We start from the raw sequence: 23,134 nt of genomic DNA, 5'->3' as shown, positions 1-23,134 counted from the left end.
ATCCTTCACGGATTTACCTGATATTCTTTTTAACAATTAAGACTTCTGCAGTTCGTCAAAAACTATATCGACATGCAGCTAATGACTGCTTTGAAGAATAACACGCCTGCTGGAATGAGGCCATCGTCATGTCCGTATCTAGTTAACTGATTGCTGACGGAAACCACAGCATTTCAGTGTGGAACACGCCCGATGCTGAAAGGTTACCCAGACCAGGCCAAGCCTCATCATTCTAACATCACCACTGAACAGATTAGATTCGTTGCATGGATAGGGTTTTTTGGGTTGTTGTGGGGGTTTCTTTGCGTTTTTTTGTTTGTTTGTTTTTGTCTCACCCAAAATATGTGGAGGTTTTCAGGCCAGGGATCAAACCTCCATCACAGTGGTGACAACACTGGGTCCTTAACCCACTGAGCCACCAGGGAACTCTGCATGTATAGTTTTTATCTGCTTTTCACTGAAACAGAAGAGCTGATTTCTACAGACAGCACAATAATTTATCCTAATACTTGGAATGCAGCTAAATTTTTATTAGTATGAGCAAGAAAATTTAATTTACTTAATCTCAAAAACTCAGGCATTCAGTGACCTTTAGAAGTTATGGCAGGGTCCCTGCGAGGCAAAGCAGCACGCAGTCACCCTGCTATCAAATATCTAGAAGCGACACCAAGAGGCCTGAGCACACATTATAATATGCAATTAATCTTGCGAGAAATACAGTAACAGAGGAAACGAATCAAAGTCAGAACACAACTGCAAACGCTTTTATCTTATCGACGCATTTTCCACTCCAGGCTCTCTAGTTTTCAGCATGTGTCAAACACAGAGAGAAGTGAGGCGGAAAGACAAAGCATAGTTGAACCGTGATTTCGCGCTGAGCATTGGACCAAGGGGCCCCCGACCAAAACCAGAAACGAAGAGGGTAATTTCCTTAGCAAGCGACTTGTTGTCTAAGAACCAGATCCATTAATTCGGACCACAAAGGACCCCACCTTCCACGGGTCAACAGGCAGGCCACCCCCAAGAGAGCCCACCCCGGCCACACCTACAGGAGCCGGAGGCCCTGGACCAGAGGAAGGCGAGAGGGAGCTGGCTGGGCAGCCGGCCAGACGGCAGGTCTCCGGGGCAGGCACGGAAGACAGGTAAACTTTTAAATCCAGTGATTCCTGGCCTACGGGTAAAAGGGACGACACAGCAGGAGTGCTGAGTGGTCCAGAGACATCCCCAAAAGTGTCACCTGCCTGCCGGCTCTAGTTAGTTCACTGACCTTCCAATTCAAGGATGCAGGTGTGAGAGCGTTGCTAGAGCGTTTCAGGAACTGCTGGCTCCCGTCCCCTCTACCGCCAAGACCACCTCTCAGCCTCGGCACGCAGATTTGTTCACCCAGTCGGTTTAGGAGGCCAGGATCCCTGTGAGCCACACAGAAGCATAAGGTACAGCTTTTCTAGGTGTTTTAGTAACAAACAAATAAGAGAAAATGTGGTTTTCTTACACAGCTTTGATTTTCCTTCCCAAAATAGCGAGAAACTTCTTCCCAAACGTGCAGGTACTTTCTACATAAATCACTCAGCATGGCTGTAAGTTCTTACGGGCTCTGTTCCTGCCTGCCTTTGCCCTTCACCCCATACAAGATAAACGAGTAAGGCTGGATGCCCGCGCTGCTGGGCTAAAGGATGGTGTCCCCTACCAGTTAGAAGGAGAATCCCAGCTGGTGGACCCAGAGGCCGTTTTAAGGAGGCCACAGAAAGAGCAAAGCTCAGAGGCCACCGGGAAGTTTCTCACTCAGTCAAAGGACTGCAAACTCGTCCTCAGGTTGCAAATCTGCCAAACCCAGAGGCGGCCAAGTTGGGGCCTGCATATCGCGCAGCAGAGGGAGGTGGAGGGAAAAGCCTCCAGAAGGACCAGGGGTGAAGCTGCATTTCACAGAAAGTGAGCCTCTGAGCAGCCGCCAGCGCGGGAACGCTGCTGAGGAGCAGTGGACGGCAGGTCCGAGGAAGCAGGTGCAAGAACCCCACCAGGCAGACGGGACAGCGATGGCCTGGGTCCCACGCTGCCTACCCTCGACCAGTGCCCTGGAGGACACTAGACGCCGTGCACGTTCGCACCACGCTGACCTGCCCAGAGCCCGCCGCCCGCCCGTCGTGGAAGGGCCAGGGCCTCAGTCGGCTTGTGCGTTTTGTCCTAACTGGGGGTCTCCTGACCTGGAGTCCAAGGGCACAGTCGGAGAGGGGGCTGTGAACGTGGAACCTCTATTTTTGCTAACCTCTCCCTGAAAGGTAGCTTTTCGTTCTATTATAAATGCCAACAGGAGTTCCCTTTGTGGCTCAGCAGTAACGAATCCGACTAGTATCCATGAGGACGTGGGGTCAATCCCTGGCCTCATTCAGTGGGTTCAGTGCCGTGAGCTATGGGTGTAGGTTGCAGACGCGGCTCGGATCCAGTGTTGCTGTGGCTGTGGCGCAGGCCGGCAGCTGCAGCTCCGTTTTGACCCCTAGCCTGGGAACTTCCATGTGCAGCAGGCACGGCCCTAAAAAAAAAAAAATTTTAAATAAAATAAATGCCAACTAACCTCAATACTGTGACTTTGTCACCAATAGGAGTCACGTATTTTCACATCACCGTATATGACATCACCAGGAAGCAAGGCTGGAGGGCGGAGGCGTTCTCATGCCTGTGGACCAGACCGGGGTCGGTAATGAGAAGGCTGCACGCTGCGGAGCCAGGACCCACGTGCGGGAAGGGAAGGGGGTGTGCCTCTGGGGACCAAACATCAAGAGTCCAAGGTGAGACCAGAACACCTGCGACTCCACCAAAAGTTTTTCCTCTCCCCAAAGACATCACAGCTCAGCCAATACCACAGCCCCTGACCTCACTCAGCCACACCCCCAGAGGGGCATGATGGGTCGGTCCTTTCCTCACCTGTCACTCCAGGACACTGAGCAAAGGGACATTTCCTGATCTGGAGGTTGCAACTCATAGGTCCTGTTGCAACCAGCCAGGGAAAGTTGCACAAATAGAGATATGTTGTGCGTTATCTATCAGGGAGGGAGAGCATTTCTCTGTCTGGGAGGTTCAGTACCTGGAGCCGGCAAATAAAACTGACTGAAGACGGGTTCACGGAGAAAAGGCACACAAATTCTACCAATGTTTTTAATTTTACATGCACGAGGGCTCCGCAGAGAAGAAGTGAAAAAGCCCGCTGCAGTGGTTAGACTTGGGAGCTTCCGTACCATGTGAGCAGGGAGGTAAATTGTGGAGAAGAGTTGAGATGTGTGGGGGAAAAACGGAAGATAAGGTGAGAGCTTTCGTAAGATCTGCTTCCGAGGACCCCTCCCACGGCTGCCTCTCTGCCTCTGGCGACAGGGCTGCCCCTCCTGCTGGTGCAGGGGCAGGAGGGGAGTTGTGCCAGCTTCGCCAAGGGAGACTTCGGCCCTGCTTCTAGGCGGGAAGGGGGAGGGCAGAGAACTTTTCCTGTGTGGCCGGATTCTCAATTGCCTCTAATTGAAATCTTCCTCATGCCACAGTGTCACAGGGGCATCTTTGGGGTGGCAAATTCTGGACCCTCTTCTGCATCTTCTCCTGCCTAAAACTGCAGGTTCTTTACGCCCAGCTGAAGGCATTGGCCTGTGACCTGCTTTTGGCGCAAATTTGATCTCAGAATAGGAGGCCTCAATCCTCACCCCTTGGAAATTGTGTGGCCGTCGCTCCCCTTTGTTTTCCTTTTAGGGCCACAACTGCAGCTTATGAAAGTTCCCTGGCTAGGGGTTGAATCAGAGCTACAGCCGCGGGCCTGCATCCCAGCCACAGCAACACCAGATCTGAGCCACATCTGCGACCTACCCGACAGCTCACGGCAACACCGGATCCTCAACCCGCTGTGTGAGGCCAGGGATCAAGCCGCATCCTCATGGATACTAGTCAGGTTCATTACCACTGAGCCACGATGGGAACGCCCCAATTTTTTTGAAGAATTAAAAATCACAGTGCTTGTCTTACTGGCTACGTCTTTTCAAAGCAGGACTGTGGCTCTAGCAGTAATCCAAAGGCCCACCTTCCTTCTCACCCGAGTCAAGGTGCCTGCAGGTACGACAGAAAGTCAGATATTGACAGGAACTGTCCTGCCCGTGGGACAAAGAGAAAGGTTGAAGCAGTAGATCTGCCCTGGCTCTCTGATAATAGGGGAACTCGATCTGCTTTGTGAAAGAGAAGTCAAAATGGCGCCAGCATTGCCCACGGGGAGCCTCTGAGATGAAGCCGGAGCCTGGAGGAGGTGAGGCTTCTGTGTGTCTCAGCCCAGGTGGAACCCGAACTCTGACCACTTACTGTCTTGACGCAGCACCCAAAGATCTGCACAGTGTCCCAGAAACCAAGACACTTATCGGCCCTCTGCCCTGAATAACTTGTGACAGCCTCTCCCTTACGGACAAATGCTTCTTCTCTTCCGTCAGAGTCAATTACGATTCTTGCCAGACCACTTTAACAAGCTCGTGGCTTTCTGCCTTTAGACGCCCCTGATTTTCTCTTCCCTGGAACAGTCTTTCGGTTTTACTCGGATATGTTTCTCCTAAACAAAGGTCTTTGTTCTCGCCCGCCTCGGGGCTCATCACTGTCGGACGGCGTCTGTGTGTTTGTGTATGTTATGCTTGTGTGGCATTTTTCTGTCTCGAGATGATACTGTCAAAATTATAAAATCTCTTGAAGAGCTCTATTTGAACTGGCTTAGAGAAAAATAATCATGTCTACAAATTACATGTTCTTAAAATCCTTAGAAATCTGGGAATGGACCCAAGTGTCTGTCAAGTCCACGTGGTCTGGGACAGCGGAGTCCTGGCTTACCAGGCTGCGCCTAATCAGACACTGCGAAGGCCTTGCTTAACCTTGGGGCTGTGCCGCCTAGGGAACAACGGTTCTGTGAACTTCACGTTCTCTTTATCATGTCTTTGGTTATTACAGGAAGAAGCTGAGTCTTCCCAATATTGAAAAGGCAAAGGCTTTTTGTGTGATCACATTATCGCCCATATTTGCTTTTGAAACCTTTTATTGTCACTTTAGTTAAATAAATAACTATTGATTCATATTGATCTGTGATCCTATTTAAACCAAGTATTCAAATTTTTGACATTTTGGGCAACTTCCCCAAATCGAATTCCAAGTAAGATCTTCCTGACCTTGGGGATCCCGTCATGGCCCAGCAGTTAATGAAACCGACTAGCATCCATGAGGTCACGGGTTCGATTCCCTGGCCTTTTCCTCTTTTCTCTTAAGCTGTCTACAACTTAAAGCAATTTGATGAATCCTGTCTTTGCAAACAAAATAGAATCATGTATCTTTTCTTCCTATGTGATATCTCCAGGATTGGAAACTGTGAGTGTTCTTATTTTCATGGCACTCTGGTTACTTGCAGAAGTTCAATAAATATCTGTTCTCCTTGTAACAGACACATTGGTTATAAGCCCAAAGCCTTGACTGGGTGTCCTATCTGAGAATGTAAATTGTAGGGTAAGTTCCTGAGAGTAAGTGTCTTTGTTTGTCCTGTAAGTGCATGACCCTCGGATTTTGATTGCCAAGGCGTCCACTTCAAAGGCATCCATCTCAGATAAACATATCACCAGCCACATGACACAGTTACCAGCTAAACGTCTAGAGAAGGGGCCAGGCCGCCCCACCCATGAAGCTTCCCTATTAGAAAGTCCTGGGTAAACTGGGGAGCTGACCTTTTTTTTTTCTTTTTCCTTTTAGGGCCACACCCGGCACATGGAAGCTCCTGGGCTAGGGGTCAAATGGGAGCTCCAGCTGCCGGCTTACGCCACAAAAATTTTATTTATTAATTCATTTATTTTTTGTCTTTTTAGGGCGACACCCACAGCATATGGAGGTTCCCAGGCTAGGGGTCCAATCGGAGCTGCAGCTGCCAGCTGACAGCACAGCCATAGCCACACCAGATCTGAGCCACATCTGCGACCCACAACACAGCTCACAGCAACGCTGTATTCTTAACCTGCTGAATGAAGCCAGGGATCGAACCCGCGTGCTCATGGATGCCAGTCAGATTCATTTCCACTATGCACAACGGGAACTCCTTGGGTAGCTGACCATTTGAGGCACTTGCTTGTCCCGTCTCGAGCCCTAACCCCACTCTTGTGTTTGAAGTCACCAGTAAGGCATAAACACAGGAAACCTTGGCCCCTAGCAAAGGCAGAGCCCCAGGTTTGTCTGCTCAGTTTCTCCCCCTTTCTACCCACGACTTCACTGAGTGGCCCTGGGGACCACATGTGGCCATGTACCCTCCAGGACCCACAAGCAACAAACCTCGTTTTTCCAAGTTCCCTGATGGGTTTTGCTGAAATGCATCCCGCAATTGTAAGACCCACAAGGGCCGGTCTAGCTCTGACACTGGCTCCAGTCGGGGGAAAACGTCTGTCTGTGGGAGCTTTGCCACGGGGGGCGTGGGCCCGGGTGAGTGCTCCAGGCATTCGTAGCCAAGAGCACCACTTTCAATAGGCAGAGACTCACGCGAAACATACGTAGACGCAGACACAGCGAGACAGCAATAAGGAACGAAGGCTTATTTTATGGAGCCGTTAAAGGTCCTTGGAAAACGAACCCTGTCTTTCTTACAGGGTTTCCAGCAGCCTGACCAGGTGACTAACGAAGGTCACTTCCTCGCAGGCCCAAGAACCTTTACAAGGTGGGGAACCTTTGGAAGAGAGGTTCACCTAAATTACAGGAACTGTGGGCAAAATCCGATGGCGAGCCTTGGCTTGGCTTCTGACCCTCAGGAAGCTTTACTGATTTATTTATTTATTTTGCTTTTTAGGGCCACACCCACGGCACATGGAGGTTCCTGGGCTAGGAGTCTAATTGGAGCTACAGCTGCCGGCCTATGCCAAAGTCACAGCAACACAGGATCCGAGCCCCGTCCACAGCTCACGGCAACGCTGGATCCTTAACCTACTGAGCAAGGCCAGGGATCGAACCCAAGTCCTCATGGATACTAGTCAGATTCGTTTCTGCTGCACCACGACGGGAACTCCATCAGGAAGCTTTTAAAAGTCCAATCTGAGATCCTTTTTGAAAAGTTCCAACAAAACGAACTCAAGATCCCTATTCCTACCGCACTTCTGCCAATAATCAGGCCAAGTTTAATGAGACTAGACTTATCTTACAAACAAATTAGGCTTACTTTGATTTCTTGGATGGAAACGGGAGTGATTATAGAAATGAAAATTACGTTTCAATGGAGACAAATAGCACGTCGCTATGTGTATTAACGTCTGGTCCTTCACTGTCCTTAAGGATTTGTTACCCACTTGCAAACTGCGCTGCATGCATATATAAAATCTAAACTTACACAGTGCTGTACGCTAGCAACACCCCAACAGAGCTGGAAAAAAGGAAAGCTGCGTAGCCCTGGGAACTATACCTAGTCACTCATGATGGAGCAGGATAATGTGAGAAAAAGAATGTATATACGTATGTGTGACTGGTCACCTTGCTATAGAAAATCAACACAACACTGTAAACCAGCTGTGATGGAAAAAGTAAAAATCAGAGTTCCCTCTGTGGCGCAGCAGTTAACGAGCCGACGAGGATCCATGAAGATGCGGGTTGGATCCCTGGCGTGGCTGTGGCTGTGGTGTCGGTGGCAGCTACGGCTCTGATCTGACCCCTAGCCTAGGAACCACCAATGCGGCCCTAAAAAGCAAAAAGAGAGAGAAAGAGAATAAAAATCATTTTAAAATAAATACGTAAAAATAAAAAATACATTTAAAAGAGGAAAAAAAAAAAAAACAGGACTGGATCCTGAATTTTTCTCATTTCCTCCAGTATCTGGCTGCAACTCTCCAAACGAATGCTTCCATTCTCTTCCTGTACGTCTGACTGGAATCCCTAAAAACTGAAACTCTGGCGGACCCAGCGTCTTCAGCTGAGGAGTTTGAGGAAAAGGCCTCTGGCCCCCTCGCCCTTCTGCCCGGAACCACGGCTCGAATCTCCAGCGAGAGAGGCCCCCCCAGCCCAGAGGAAAGGAGATGGTCACCTCTGGAGACAAAGGCACCGAAAGGACCCGAAGGACAGGCCTGCGGCGTTTCCCTGTTGCGGACACGCACCTCCTGCGCCCTGAGCATCCGCCGTCCTCCGGGCCGTCGTCTGCATCGAACCCGCAGCGCAAACGCTCCGTCTCTCCCGTCTGCTCTTCGCGGCCTTAGCGAGGCTTCCGGGTCAGGCCGAGCTTGTGTGAAATGTGTGCCCCCGCCTCCTGTCCGTCTGGCTCCATCTGGCTCCGGCGGTCTAACCTGCCGACCCAGCCAGGCCCCGAGGAGCTGGAAGGAAACTCCTTCCTCCCCCAGAAGGGCCACCGTGGCCCCAGAAATGGTGCCCTGTCGCCACCGCACACGCGGATCGGGGGAGGAGGCAGATTCCGGTTCCGGAGGCCCGGGCTGGTGCTGGGTTCTGGACTCTGCATCTCTGACAGGTTTCCAGGCGGCCGTGGGAACAGCCGGAGGGTCTCCAGGACGAGCAGGGACCCGGAACAGGAAACAGGCTGGGAAGAGGCGGTTCCACCGCAGCGAGGCCACGGCCAGCGCCTCCCTCCCAGGCACAGACCCTGGGCACGACCCCCACAGGCAGGACCCAGCGGGCTTCTGGCCGTGATGTCACAGACCCTGGTCGTTCCCGTGTCCTGGAGACCAGGGAGAAGCCCAGGGGCCTCCTCCTTCGGCCGGAGGAACATGGCAGCCCACACTGCAGCCACCCTCTTGGTCCTGCTGCTCTGCTGCTGGCGGGGAGCGGACCTCCAGCCCATAAGACTGCTTCCAGGTCAGTCACGGGGTGGTGTGGCCGCCCCCCTGGGCTGAGTCGGGGGGCCCGGCCTTCCCCAGGGTCTCTCGCCTTCGTGCCTCCCCGAATTCACCATTTATTCCCGGGGAATGGAGCAAGTGTGAAGAACGTTTCAGATCCAATACTCCATGGGAGCATAGCATGCATTACATGTTTTAACTGTTAACTATGGAAAAGTTCTAACTTACAGGGAATAGTGGAAAGAACTCCATCCCCCCATTTCAATCATAAACCTTTCCCACTGTTTTTCTACACACACACACACAATCTCACACACACATACATTACACAGGCACACACAATCACATATGCACACACACCTGGGTTTTTTTGGAGTATTTTAGCATCGTCCAAGATATCCTATCATTTCACATAAACGCTGTCTTGCTAAGATAAGGGCATTTTTCTTCGACATATCTACTGCGTCCTTAAAACACCAACAAAATCAACACAGAGCCCGTGCAAGGCTAACACCGGCCCAGGCTCAGCTCGCCCCCAGCCCTCAGACTGTCTGTAACTGGTGGCCAGGTCCAGGGGACTGATCAGCAGCCCAGGCCCTCAGACTGTCCGTAACTGGTGGCCAGGTCCAGGGGACTGATCAGCAGCCCAGGGCCCCTGAGGAAGGAGGTCACTGTCCTGTTTCCCCAGACCAAGCAGAGCACAGGCGCAGAACTCAGCGCGAGCCTGTCCTGGTGGCCAGGAAGCGCACTGTGCAAATTCCAAGAAAGACCCGTCGGTTCTCACGACGCGGACGCGGGGCCGGTGGGAAACTGAGTCGGGAAGAGGTGACCACAGGCGAAGCCCGGCGCAGCAGCTACACTAGACGACGCGCTTCAGAAACCGGGCGGATGTCACAAAACAAATCAGCAAACATAAATATTTTTCTGCACACGCTCCCTGGCGGGCTCCTGCACAATGCCTCCATCATAATTAGGGACAGACACAAATGAAGGGAATATTTTTAACAAAGTGCTTGCGCCAGCAGCTGTATCCATTCGTAATGACTCATTAATGTCGCCTCCGAAGAGAACGGTACTTTTGTTTGCTGCGTTTACGAAGGTCAGCACACTGGGAGGCGACTGTCATCACAGCGCAGACCTTCTGGCGCAGCTTCCCCGCATTGTTCTAAGCCCCGCGCCGCAGATGAGGCGATTGGTATGCAGATTGTCCATCATTAAAACCATTTGAAAATCAGCGCCGTCATTGGTTTAGTGCTGGAACTTGAGCGTCTGCAGACGCCACCTGAATGCTCTGCCTGCGGCGAGGGGAAGGTGGCCCTGCCCGCAGGTCACAGGGTGGCTGTCCGCTCTCTGGTCGGCCTGCTGCTCCCCAGGGGCTTCAGGAAGGGACTGACCTTGACCCAGAGAGGAGGAGATGGACCCGGACACCCAGCCCGAGGAGTGGGAGGAGCCCTGAGGGGTGCTGCCTGGGTGGGGGACCAGCGCTCAGAGGCCCCCCACGCCGCCTGCCCAGGCGCACGGCCGGCGCACGTCTGCGAGGCCAGGAAGGTTTGAGGCCGGGGTCAGGGATCCGCGGAGGACGGACGTCTGGCGGCCGGCTCGCCACCCCCTCTCCCGGGGACTCGGACCGCCGGGCACTGCTCTGCTGGTGGAGAGGAGTTAGCGGGCGGCCCGACTGGGTGCCCCCGGTCCGCTCACTCGCTCTCCGAGCACGTGCAGGGACCCAGCGGTCCTGGGAGCCGCGCGCTTCCTACCCTCCCCGCGGCCGGGAGTGCAGGGTCACTCCGTCCTCCTCTTCCCCCTTCTCTGTATTTGAGCCCAGAGTCCCCAGAGCTCCGTGCAGTGTTCCTGCCCCTGCAGCAGGCGGGTGGGCCCCCCAAACCGAGTCTGCTTAGAGAGAAGTAGGTGCAAATTCAATGACCACTACTAAACGATTAAGGTTCTTTATTCCTCCCCTAGTTGCAAGTATTGAATTGCCAGCAAAGTTAAGAAAACTGAATGACAATGCCCACCTAGTTTCAAGCACTGAACTGCCAGCAAATTTAAGAAATCTGAATGATGATGTGGCTGCAGTATTTGGTAAGGGACCTTGTCTTATCAAACATTTGGTCAGGATCTGGAGGGGGGCGGGCGACTGTCCCTGGGGGTCTCCCTGGTGACCTGGCTCAAGTTGCACAAGGTGGAAGGAAGTGGTTTGGTTTGAGGCTAGAGTCACACTCCCGGGCCCCGCGCAGATGTGAGCTGAGTGGTCTTAGGCCCTTAGCACTGCTGCGTGAGGATAGTCAGAGGTGCAGGAACTCCAGGGCCCGCTGGAGGTCAGGTGGGCGGTCCAGGACGCACCCAGCTCCTCCCGGTCAAGGAGTGGCCGTGATGAGGACGCACACACTCCCGGCGGGCCCGACAGTCCCCACAGCGCGGAATTATAGCCCCACTCCAGCACCTCCTCCATCAGGGCCACCGCCCCAAGCGCCAGCCACCTACGGGAAAAGGTCAGGACGGAGGGAGTCACTGGGATTGTGCTGATTTTCTGGGCTCAGCAAGCTGACCCTGCAGGGGAACTGCACCCGCACCCCCCAGGGAGAAAGCAGAAACCTAAAAGTGAGAAATACGTGCCTCTGGGTATAAGCCCCCACGAGAACAGCAGAGACTGTTGATTCAGAGCGTCAGAGCTCCATGCACAGGGTCCAGCCACTGTCGCTGCATGTGACAGAAACTCAGAGAGGCGGGGAGGGGAGAGCTCAGGGTGGGAGAGGGGTTCCCGGGTGTCCTGGGGAGGTACTGGGGTGGGCAGCTCAGGTGCCCTGGGAGAGGTGGTACGGGGGGGCAAGGGGGACAGCTCAGACGTTCTGGGGGAAGTGGTTGCCCAGCTGGGGATCAAGTCAGCACAAACCCGTTTCGTGGACAGGCTGGTCAGCATGACCACTGGGCAGCAAAGGTGGGACTCATTGCCACGGGGTATTCATGGAGCCCTGGCCAGGGTCCCAGACGTGCTAAGTGCCTCCTACATGCACTGTTTCATTTGAGCTTGTAAAAAGCCTGAGGAGTTAGACACTGGCCCCATTTTACAGATGGGAACACCCAGGTCCAAGGAGAAGCCCTGCAAGATCGCATCTGGCAAGAGCAGAACCAGAGTGTGGTCCTGGCTCCTGTGCAGAAAGCTCCCAGGGGGTCAGAGGGCGTAAGGGAGAAAGCGCTGCTGCGTGAGGGAGCCATCAGGAAGGATCCTGGTGCCTGGGGACAGCTGGGGGCTGCGGGGGGGAGCCTAGAGACGGGACAGGAGGCAGTGGGACCAGAAGGGGAGTTGTGACCTGCCCGGGGCCAGGCTCCAGGTCCTGTCTCTGGGGACAGTGCTGGCTGTGCCAGGAGCTGATGAGCTCAGGCCTCAGAAACTAGTGGGGAGGCAGCAGTCGCCCCTCCCCAGACCAGGGTCTTTAGAAACCAAGTCCCATCTCTACGGAGTTCCGGGAGCCCTGTTTCCATCCTGCATCCACTGGGGGCCTTAGGGGAGCAGCGGGGCTGGGTCCTGCAGGGCTGCTTTAACTGTGCTGTGTGCTTTTTCCCAAGATGAAATTCTAGTCCAAGAGATTCTGGATCCAAATAAATCAACATTTCTTGAAATACAAAGACCACTAGCAAAATCAGCAATGACCACAACGAAGGAAAAAAGCAAGTACACATTTTTTTGTTTAGTGCGTGTCCGTGTGTAAGGAGCATGCCTTTTACTTTTTATTATGTACTTATTTATTTTGATCTGGACAATTTACCTTTTTTTAATTAAAGTGTAATTGGTTTAAAGAAATCAAAGTATACGCTTGGAAAGCCTTCATCGCACGTGTCCCCGGAGTCTGCACGTATGCGCACATGCCTGTCCCGGCAGCTTTCTCGGAGGCCAGCTCTCCTGGGACAGCGGCAGGGATGCGGGAAGGAAACGGCATTCCAGAGGTTTCTGTGCTCTCCGGAGACTCGGGGAGTCAAACCTGGAGATGCAGAGCCAAGCTCCCTGGATTCCGTGGGGTCTCTGGGTGCAGGTGCAGGAGACGGGGATGCAGGGGTCGGGGTTTAGCCTCCAGGCCCGGGGCCCCCAGAGACGGGTGCATCCAGCTGCTCAGCCTGTCTGGTGCTCACCCAAGCCTTCGGAGGGCCCCCCGTGACCGCCACCCCATCTGACGGGGTACACGAAGGTCTGAAGAGGCCTGGCCCCAGGCCACAGAGCTGGCGGCCACCACAGCGAGCTTTCCCGGGGCAGCCCCCTGTGGCCCAAAGATACACAGATACTGCAACAGCCCCTGAGACGCAGGACAGGACTGTCCGTGGGCCTCGATAGGGCGAGAACCGCGGGTGGGCGTCTCCAGGCAGCGCCTGAGCCTGCGTTCAGCAGCGGGGAAGGTCCGCATCTTCTCCACGTTTTGCGTCCAGATGTAAATTCCAGTTCTTAGGATGAGCTCGAGCAACGTCTGGCGAGGCCCAGACAGCGGGGTTCGAGGAGGTCAGGGGTCTGTTCAGACGCCGCAGCACGTGCTCCGGAGCCGCTGAGACGCGTTGGCGGCCAGCCTAGTGCGTTAGCCACGGCGGGGGTGGATCACAGTGTCCCTGAGCTGTCCGCTTATGGTCCCTCGTCTCTTCCATGCTCTTCCTCAAAGAATCCCGTGTTGAAACGAATTATCGGACTGACGCTAAGACGACGAAATATGAAGTTCAATTCCCTGCTGAGAAAGAAAACAGACTCTTTGTAAATGGTAATTGCAACCGGGCAGATCCCAGCCTGAGCTCAGACCTGGTGGGAGGACAGGGGACGACACAGGGGACACAGGGGCACCTCCCACCTCCCGTTGGGCAGATTTCCGGCCTCTATCCGGGCTCAGGGACCCAGCTCCCGCCCCTACTGATGGGTCTGACCCTGGACGGCGGGCTCCAGGCGGAGCACTGCAGATGCTGTCGCACAGTCAGGCGGCCTTCCTGGCAGAGGAGGATGCCGCCGTAGTGCTGTTCAGTCCCTCCTAGTCTTTCCGTTAAGTCATTGCTCCCCCTGGGGCGGGCAGGCTGGGGGGAGCCCACGGTAAGCCCAAGGGTGCCCCCAAGGAGTGGAGAAAAGCGTCGTGCTGGAAGAAAGACCTGTGTGCCCAGGCCCTGCCGCCGAGGACCCAGCATCCTGCCCTAAACACCCAGCAAAAGTAAAGGGGCTCCTCCAAGCTCCTGGGGCTCCTGAGTGAGACCCCAGCTGGGTCCTGGAAGTGGGGCCTGGGGCCAGGTCCCAGGGGAGCGGCGCTGACTCAAATCACATCCCCCAGCCCCACCAAACATCTCTGCAGGCCGGGCCCGGGAACCTGCATCTCAGGCAGTTCCCAGTCTCTCCAGGGAGCCGGCCTCCAGTGTCTGGAAGGTTCCAGTTGCAGCTGATGTTTTCAGCACCTCTGGGTGTGTCCCTCTCCTTGACTTCCACACGGAGCCTGATGGTTTTCAGTTAAATACAGCTGGACGTCTCTCATGTCTTCATGGATACTAGTCAAGTTCCTAACCGCAGAGCCACAACGGGAACTCCTGCACTTTCCTTTTTTTTCTTTTTTTGTCTTTTTGCCTTTTCTAGGGCCGCTCCCACAGCATATGAAGGTTCCCAGGCTAGGGGTCAAATCGGAGCTGTAGCCGCCAGCCTACACCACAGCCACAGCAACGTGGGATCCAAGCTGCGTCTGCACCCTACGCCACAGCTCACAGCAACGCCAGATCCTTAAACCACTGAGCAAGGCCAGGGACCGAACCTGCAACCTCATGGTTCCTAGTTGGATTCATTAACCACTGAGCCACGACGGGAACTCCGGGGACTCCTATACTTTCCTTTTTTTTAACCTAACAACATATACAGTAAATCACTCCTTGTCGGTTAGGAGAAAGCTTCCTCATTAGTTTATTTTTACAGCTATACTGTTCTCCAGGGTGTAGACATAATAGAGTTTATTCAACCACCTTATGCATATGGGCATTCAGCTAATTTCCAATATTTTGCAAATGATGTTGAGATGGAAGACATTGTTGGAGCGTAGCCTCAGGGTAGGTAGTGCCAGTGAATCATTGAGCCAAGAGATGAGTGGGCATGTGGTCGCATTTGAATGGACTAACCCCCCGAGAGGCTGCGTCTGCTTGAATTCCCGCCTGCAGTGTGGCCAGTGTGACTCCAGGCGGCCTTGGCTGCAGGAGAGGCCATTAAACTCTTCCATCTTTGCCAACCTCCCGAGCAAAAGTAACAGTATTTCAGTCGTTGAAGTTCACATTTCTCTCAGTATGAATGAGCCGGAACAGCTCATATGTTTTCAGGTCATTTTTATACATTTTTGTGAATTATCTCTTGACAACTTTTCTTGTTTTTCCACACCTTGATTTTTAAGAACTCTTTATACAAGAGGGACATTGGTCTTTGGTCTGTGATGTGTGTTGCAGATGTTTTCTCCCAGTGGGGCACTTGTCTTGATGTTGCTTGAAAATTTAGGAACACAGGTTGGCGGGGTTTCGAGTCTGAATTGGTCCTTTCTGCGTGTTCTGGTCAAGGGGAGACACAAACACAGCTTTAGCACCCTGGCATTGACACGGCTGAGGCAGCTGGTCGAAGCAAAGGCAAAACCACTTTGAAGGAACATAGCCTCACCCAGGCTACACATGATTTCCAGCCAAAAGCCCCGCCAAAGAGGAGCCTGAAATTCACATACAAAGCGCTTAAGGAGACAACGCACCACAAGATGGAATAAAAACAGCAGGGGTAGGTGAGAAACTCAAATAATGGAGCAAGCTCCCAGTCTAGAATAAGCATGCTTCAGAACTTTTTCTGCCCATCCTAAGTGGGTCTTTGTCACATAACCAGGTGATATTTGCCTGGTTCCCCATAAGCTGAGTAATTTTGTATCACGTCCTAGACACTGTAAATGCTATGTTGTTCCGATTTAACCCCCTGGGGAATGTTGGCGTTTCTATTTCAGCAGCCATCAACCTGCTTCAGTTCACAGGGTCATTTCGTCCTGCCTTTCAGAGGCGGGGGTACAAATCTGCCTCTTTTCGGAATGTTGGCTCTGCTGGTTTGAGTTTCCAGTGTATAAACCAGTTACGGGGTGAGGCTGGCATTTCGTACCTAGAATTGGGGCATTCATTACCACTTGCCATAAAAAAGAACAAAGTCATGCCATTCGCAGCAACACGGATGCAGCTAGAGATTGTCATACTAAGTGAAGTAAGTCAGAAAGAGAAAGACAAATACCGTATGAGATCATTTATATGTGGAATCTAAAGTATGGCACAGGTGAACCTGCCTACAGAACAGACACAGACTCACAGACACAGAAAACAGACTCGTGGTTGCCCAGGGGGAGGGAGAGGGAGTGGGACGGACTGGGAGTTTGGGGTTAGTGGATGAAACTGTTACATTCAGACCGGGTAAGCCATGAGGTCCAGCTCTACAGCACAGGGAAGTATATCCAGTCACTTGTGACGGAACAGGATGGAAGACGGTATGAGAAAAAGAACGTATGTATGTGCATGACGAGGTCACTTTGATGTGCAGCGGAAGTTGACAGAACATTGTAAATCAACTGTACCTAAAAGGTTTTTTTCGGTCTTTTTATTTTATTTTATTTTATTTTTGGTCATTTTAGGGCCGCACCCTCGGCATATGGAGGTTCCCAGGCTAGGGGTGTAATCGGAGCTGTAGCTGCCGGCCTACACCACAGCCACAGCAACGCGGGATCCAAGCCGAGTCTGAGACCCACACCACAGCTCACAGCAACGCCGGATCCTTAACCCACTGAGCAAGGGCCGGGGTCAAACCCACAACCTCATGGACCCCATGGTTCCTAGTCGGATTTGCTTCTTCTGTGCCACAACGGGAACTCCAAAATTTTTTAATGAAATAAAAAAAAGAGTCAGGACACTTGTTTCTTCAACATTCTCCCCTCCTGAATTCCCACATGCACGCTCCTATTCTGCCTCCTACAGCCAGAAAGATGCAGTTTCTATTAGAGTTTTGTTTTTGTTTTTGTTTTTGTTTTTTTGTCTTTTCTAGGGCCATTCCCACGGCATATGGAGGTTCCCAGGCTAGGAGTCGAATCGGAGCTGTAACTGACGGCCTACACCAGAGCCACAGCAACGCGGGATCCAAGCGGCGTCTGCGACCTATACCACAGCTCACGGCAACGCCAGATCCTTAACCCACTGAGCGAGGCCAGGGACCGAACCCGCAACCTCAGGGTTCCTAGTCGGATTCAGTATCCGCTGAGCCGCGACGGGAACTCCTCTGTTAGAGTTTTGGTTCCCATGCAGCTCAGCACCACTGAGGCTGAGCCCTGGGCAAAGCCAGACGGAGACACGCACGGGCAGGTGCCCTTCACCCCGCTGTGGATGACATTCCCACACCTGTTCTCCTTTCCAAAGTCTCGGGTGGTCCCCGCGTGAATTCTGCGGAGTTTGGTTGGGATCAGCGGGAGAGATGACGCTGGACGTGCACAGGGCTTACACCACCGAGCAGACACGAGAATTCCCTCCTGGGCTTTTTTGAAGTTTCCCAAACTGCAGACCTCCCACCCATGAGCGAGCGCTAACAAAGCAGAACCTGAGCCATGATCGCCCCATAACCTGGTCTTTTTGAGCCAAAGCTCGGAGTTTGAGGCCAAGAGCTTCCAAAGCAGGGCCCCCAGGCTGGCCCTCTACAGTGGAATCCAGGCCCAGCATGAGGAACCTCTTAGAGACTCAGCCACTCTGCTTCCCTGGCTGGAACCCTTTCCTCGTCCGCTAAGGGGCGTGATGGAATTTCTCCTCTTCCTCATGTTTGATCTGTTTTAAAGGGCTGTGTCGTATTTGGCTTCTTAATGCTGCCTGTCGTACTCTGACAGATATCACCGGGGATGGGGGGGGGAGAAGGAGAAGGACCTGGAACACCAGATGACTCACCAGGGGATGTGCTGACCAAGGAAGCCCAGCCGAGGCTGAACAGGGAGGGGACTGAAGGGCTTCCATGGGACCTGGGGACTCGGGGACAGTGAGAGCTTGGGTGCAGCGCCAGACGGCCTGGAGTTTGGAATTAAACCACATTTTGATCATTGTGCTTAATTTTTTCCTACAGAAGAGGACAGAGAAATACTTTATCAGATTAAAAGCCTGGCAGCTCTGGAAAGAATCATTGAGAGTCTTCAAAGGGCTTTAGGTAAAGAGAACTTGGGGCGGCCTTGGCCATGGGCCACGGATAAGTGTGGAGGGCGGGTCCTCGTGCTGGACCGTCCTCCTGGGGGGAGGGAGGTAAAGCATCCACTCCAGGGGCTCTTCTGTCGCCTGCTCCTCCGAGCCCCCGTCCTCCCCAAATCAGCAAGACCGCCCTCTGGTCCTGGGTTTAACCACAATGAGGACGGGTCCCAGGCTCGGCGCTTCAACCCCCAGTGGTTCTGGTGTCATCCAGTACAGGCCAGGAGCCGCTCTGAAAGGGGGCCTCCCAGCCTCGGACTTTGGGGCCAGAGCCCATCCTGGGGCCCCTCCCCCACTGCAGCCAAGGCTTTGCTCCCCAAAGCCACTGGGTCCCTCTCCTCCCCTGAACCCACACCCCGCTCTCCCTCTGTGCAAACACGCTGGGCAGCCCTGACCACTGGGGCTCTGACCTGCGTCTGTGACATCCCCTGAGCCTGACTGGCCCCTGAGCTCAGGACGCCCCCAGCTGGACTCTCTCTTCTCCCGTCTCCCTCCTGTCACCTGGCTCCTCTGGTGACACCGGGAAGGACACTGACACTCACCGAGGTGCTGGTCTGGCTCCTGGCTGGAGCAGGGTGCGGCAGGTCGGAGCTGAGAGTGCAGGATTTGGAGCACCAAGACCCTGGTTCAAATCCCCACAGGTCGCCAGTGAGTTATGTGACCTTGGGGTGGCCTTGGGCAAGGGACAGCACACCCTAAGGCTCAGATTCCTGGTCCTTGAAGGGAGGTCCTCACTGCGTGCAGGGGATTGAATGAGGTGAGGTTGCTGAGCGCTTTGTCCCTGGGCTGCGCCCATTTCCAGCCAACCTGAACTGTCAGAGCCACACCTCATGCGACCCCAGGAAGGCGTTTGTACTGGGTCAGGGACCATAGAGGAGCCAGTCCAGCACCACCCTGGTCCCTGTCCCAACCTCCCGGCCCCATCGCTCAGCTTGGGGTCACTTGAGGGAGTAAACCGTGGGAGGCTCTGAAACACAGTCTCATTCAACACCGCAAATTTCTCAAGAAAATCTCCTCTTTCCCGACAGGAGACTCTCTCGAGGAAAGAAGAAAGAAGAATAAAAATGTGTTTAAGGGAGGCAGACACTACAAGGGGAAACAGAGCCTAAACTGAGAAACCAGGACTGCCTGGAGGCTGCTCACCCACCCCTGCTGCTTGGAGGAAAAACAAAATAGAATTTCTAACCATTCTGTATAAAGAAGAATCGATTTATTCAAGGAGTGCCAAATAAAATGAACCTATTTAAATATTAAGTTAGAGGCAATGTGGTTTTTTCCCTTAAACAAAAAAAAAAATGAAAATTTAATTGAACCTAACAGTTTTTTTAATTGAAAAATAACAGTGTCGATTGTCTACCAGGATGAGCTTGGGAAAAAATGCAACCTCAGAGGCTGTGCGGTCATCAGGGTGCCTCCGGAGAAACAAAACCAACAGGATTTATCTAAACATAGAAAGATTGGTTGTAAAGAATTGTAAGGAATTGGGTCACACGATTGAGAAGGCTGACCCGTCCCAGGAGCTGCAGTCGATGCTGTGATTCCAGTCTGAGTCAAGCCTGAAGGCAGGGGACCCAGGAAGAGCCCACTCCAAAGGCAGAAAAGGCTGATGTCCTGGTCAGAAGGTGGCCTGGCTGGAGGAATTCCTCCTTAGCTGGAGGAAGGTCAGACATCCATTCTAGTCAGGACTTCGACTGATCAGACGAGGCCCACCCACCTTGGGGAGGGCAGTCTGCAGATTTCTCTGTTCCTCTCATCCAGAAACAACCTCATAAAAAGGCCCAGAATAATGTTTGACCAAGGATCTGGGCACCCCGTGGGCCGGTCAATGTGATGCATAAAATTGACCGTGACTTCTGTCCCTGAAGAGCCAGAGCCCAGGCAGCCTTGCCAGCCAGCCCTTCCATGCCTCCCTCCTGCTGCAGCACTGTGCAAGGTACACAAGGCACACAAGGCACACAAGCACCTGTGCCAGGAATGCCCACACGCGCCCGAGAACATTTCATCCTCGTGGGGGCTCGGGAAACGCACCCTGGCATTTACCGTGTGGAGACGTACCAGCATCCCAGGGAGTCGTGCGGCTCCAACCTCCTGGATCCCTGCCTGACATCCTGCCTCAGTGTGGCCAGGCTGGTTGACTGCCACTGTCCAACCCCAAGGATGCTTAAATATTTTAAACCTCATCCCCGCGTGAAGCCAAGATCACCACGGAGAAAAAAAGCTCTGGAAGAAACCCCCAGAGTGACCCGATTTCGGGTACTTTTCAATGCCTTGGCGTTCCGGTTTATCAGAACAGAGTCAGCCCTGGCTCAGAGCGAAGGGAGGCACCCTGGGAGCCAGCCCCGCCTTCCCACCGGGGAGTCTGGTCCCAACTGGCCCTGTAGCCGCAAGGGACCTGGCCCAGCGGCATTTCCGGGAGAGGACAAAACCTTTCTTTCATCAGCTGTCAACGCGGCTTCGTGGTTTCTCATCCACACGGGTTCTGGCTGTGGATGAGCTCTGCACATTGAGATGAGCAGCCTGGAAAGAGATACTCAGGTTCCCAGGCGAGACTGTCCCATTTCTCAAGAGCGGCTGGCCAGGGAAGGTCGTGATCTTGCCTGAGAAACACGTCCTGTCCCGAGGCACCGACGTGGCGGTGGCTGGAGTTGGCTCTGAAACAGCCCTTCTCGGGGCGGCTGCAGAGTGAGTCGGGCGGAAGCCTCTCCTTTGTACCTGCCCACCGGGCGCTCTTCTCAGAACAGACAAAAGCCCAGCCTCTCTCCCTGACGTCGTCAAGTCGACCGGAGAGCAGGACGGGGTTGGAATCCGAGAAGGAGGCCCTTGATCCACCCTCGAGATCGCAGCTGAGGCAGAGAGGGGCCCGTGGCTCACTGCCACCAGGCGAGCCGGAGACCGAGCAGGAGCAGAGCTCTCGTCTCCAGCCCCTCCTCCTTCGAGGACAGCAGCCCCCTCAATAAAGGGATGCGTCAGTGTCGTTATTTCTGGTTTTGTTTCTTTCTTGACTTGGGTTAAGTTTGCTCAGACTACAGTAAACCCCTGATGAGGTGCCTGAAACAGCAGAAATTCATTTCTCCCAACCTGGAGACTGGAAGCCCAAGGTCAAGGGCCACATAGCTTCCTTCTTTTTTTTCCTTTTTGCTTCTTAGGGCCATACTTGCGGCAAATAGAAGTTCCCAGGTTAGGGGGCAAGTCGGAGCTGCAGCTGCCGGCCTACACCACGGCCACAGCCACGCCAGATCCGAGCCACGTCTGCAAACTACACTGAAGCTCATGGCAACGCCAGATCCTTAACCCACTGAGCGAGGCCAGGGATCGAACCCTTGTCCTCACAGATACTAGGTGGGTTCATAACTGCTGAGCCACAACAGGAACTCCCACATGGGCTCCTCCTGGGTCCTCTCTCCTGGGCGCAGACAGCCAACTTCTCCCCGTGTCCTCATGCGGTCCCTCCTCGGGGGCATCCCTGGCATTTTGGGGTGTGTCCAAATATCTTCTTAGAGGATACCAGTCAGGATGCCTTCGGGCCCACCCTGCCGGCCTCGCCGTGCGTGAATCTCCCTCGGAGAGCCTGTCCTCAAATACAGCCACGTTCTGAGGTCTTGGGGATCAGGGCTTCGGCCTGGGGGTTTTGAGGGGCACAGCTCTGCCCAGTGTGTTTCTCCAACATCTTAGGGTACTTTGTGATGCCAGAGAGCTGGGGAGGGAGGTGTGACCTCCACTGGGGTTATCAAGTGACTTTCTCATTGTCACACCATCACATGGTCTGTGGGGGACCCGATGCCCCAGCAGACCTTCCGATCCAGGGGCCAGGTCTTCTCACCAAATGTTCTAAATTCATGGCCATTCGGTTCCCCAGTGAGGATGTGCTGATGTACTCAGTTCACACGGCAGCGCTGCCCCCAGGTGAGACGAGATATTACAAAGGCCCTTTCAAGACCTGCTGTAGGTTGAATAGATGCTCGACCTTGACCTACACCTGGTCCAGCTCTGAACCTTACAGCGCTTCTCAGTACAGCAGTCTGCACATCTTGAAAGGATGATGGTTTAACACTCTGACCACACAAACGGGTTCCTGGTTGAAGGGACAGCGTACAAAACGGCTGAGTGAGTGCAGAGGGTCTAGCAGAGAGTGAGCCTCTGTTCTCCGGAGATCTGCTGTCCAACAAAGAAAATACACTTAGCACCATGGAGCTGTACACTTAAAAACAGTTACTGCGGTAAAGTCAGTGTTTCAGGTTTTCTAACCACAATTTTATTTATTTACTTATTTTAGGGGCCACACCCATGACATATGGAGGTTCCCAGGCTATGGGTTGAATTGAAGCTGCAGCTGCCGGCCTACCCCACAGCCACAGCAATGCCAGATCAGAGCTGCATCTGTGACCTACCCCACAGCTCACGGCACAACGGGAACTCCTCTAACCACAACTTTGAAAAGAATAGCTTAAGTCGACAGCTACACCATGAAGAAAATGAAAGGAGAACCCACACAACAGGAGACTTTTTTGGTAATCACACTCTGATAAGGAACTTGTATCTAAAATATAAAAAGATCTATTACAACTCAATAGTAAAGACACAGATAACCCAATAAAAATGGGCAAAGGATCTGAACAAGTGGTTCCCAAAGAAGAAAATGGGTCTTTTAGTCAAGCCTGGTACTCAACCAAAGAAACCACTAGTCTTCCCTCAACAGGGGAAAAAACCTCAACTAGTTGTGCTGATTGACTGATATATGATATATTCGCTTCCAAACTGCTAGGGTTGACCTTCAGACATGAAATATGGGGTATATGTGTGGAATTTAAAGGTTTCCACTAGCCACACTAAAAATAAACACGTTAAACCAATTTGAATAATGTATTTTATTTAACCCAAAGAATCCAAAATATTATAAATTTAATATGTGCTCAATATTAAAAATTATTGGCGAGATATTTTATATTCTTTGACTCACTAAGTTTTGATAATTCACTGTGTTTGTATTTACTGCACGTCTCAGTCAGAGCATTCAATTTGCATTGGGAATATTTGTTCTGTATTTACATTTCAGAATAGTTCTAGTAGAAAGTGAAGCTACTCAAGTTTTCCCTTGTGGCTCAGCAGGTAAGGGAGCTGGTGTG

At 52.9% G+C, this 23,134-nt stretch overlaps 1 protein-coding gene and 1 long non-coding RNA gene across 2 annotated transcripts; one reads left to right on the top strand and one right to left on the bottom strand.

Annotated features, from left to right (window-relative positions):
- Nucleotides 1–1,267: 1,267 nt before the first annotated feature.
- LOC102168075 (uncharacterized) lies at nucleotides 1,268–8,621 on the bottom strand. The gene is made up of 3 exons (XR_002336776.2): nucleotides 8,109–8,621; nucleotides 2,570–2,671; nucleotides 1,268–1,409 (listed from the first exon to the last, which is right to left on the bottom strand). It is a non-coding gene; the product is annotated as an uncharacterized LOC102168075 (long non-coding RNA).
- Nucleotides 8,622–8,672: 51 nt separating this feature from the next.
- SPACA7 (sperm acrosome associated 7) lies at nucleotides 8,673–19,265 on the top strand. The gene is made up of 6 exons (NM_001435266.1): nucleotides 8,673–8,817; nucleotides 10,758–10,877; nucleotides 12,363–12,464; nucleotides 13,439–13,534; nucleotides 17,896–17,976; nucleotides 19,040–19,265. The coding sequence occupies exons 1-6, from the start codon at nucleotides 8,730–8,732 to the stop codon at nucleotides 19,123–19,125; spliced, it is 573 nt and encodes a 190-aa protein (NP_001422195.1). The 5' UTR covers nucleotides 8,673–8,729; the 3' UTR covers nucleotides 19,126–19,265.
- Nucleotides 19,266–23,134: the final 3,869 nt, after the last annotated feature.

Source organism: Sus scrofa, chromosome 11, assembly GCF_054392235.1.
Source record: "Sus scrofa isolate SSC_HxYL_T2T_F1_AM1 chromosome 11, Sscrofa_HxYL_maternal_Yorkshire_Landrace_v2.0, whole genome shotgun sequence".
Taxonomy (NCBI): Eukaryota; Metazoa; Chordata; class Mammalia; order Artiodactyla; family Suidae; genus Sus; species Sus scrofa.
This window is presented reverse-complemented; position numbering and strand designations above follow the sequence as displayed.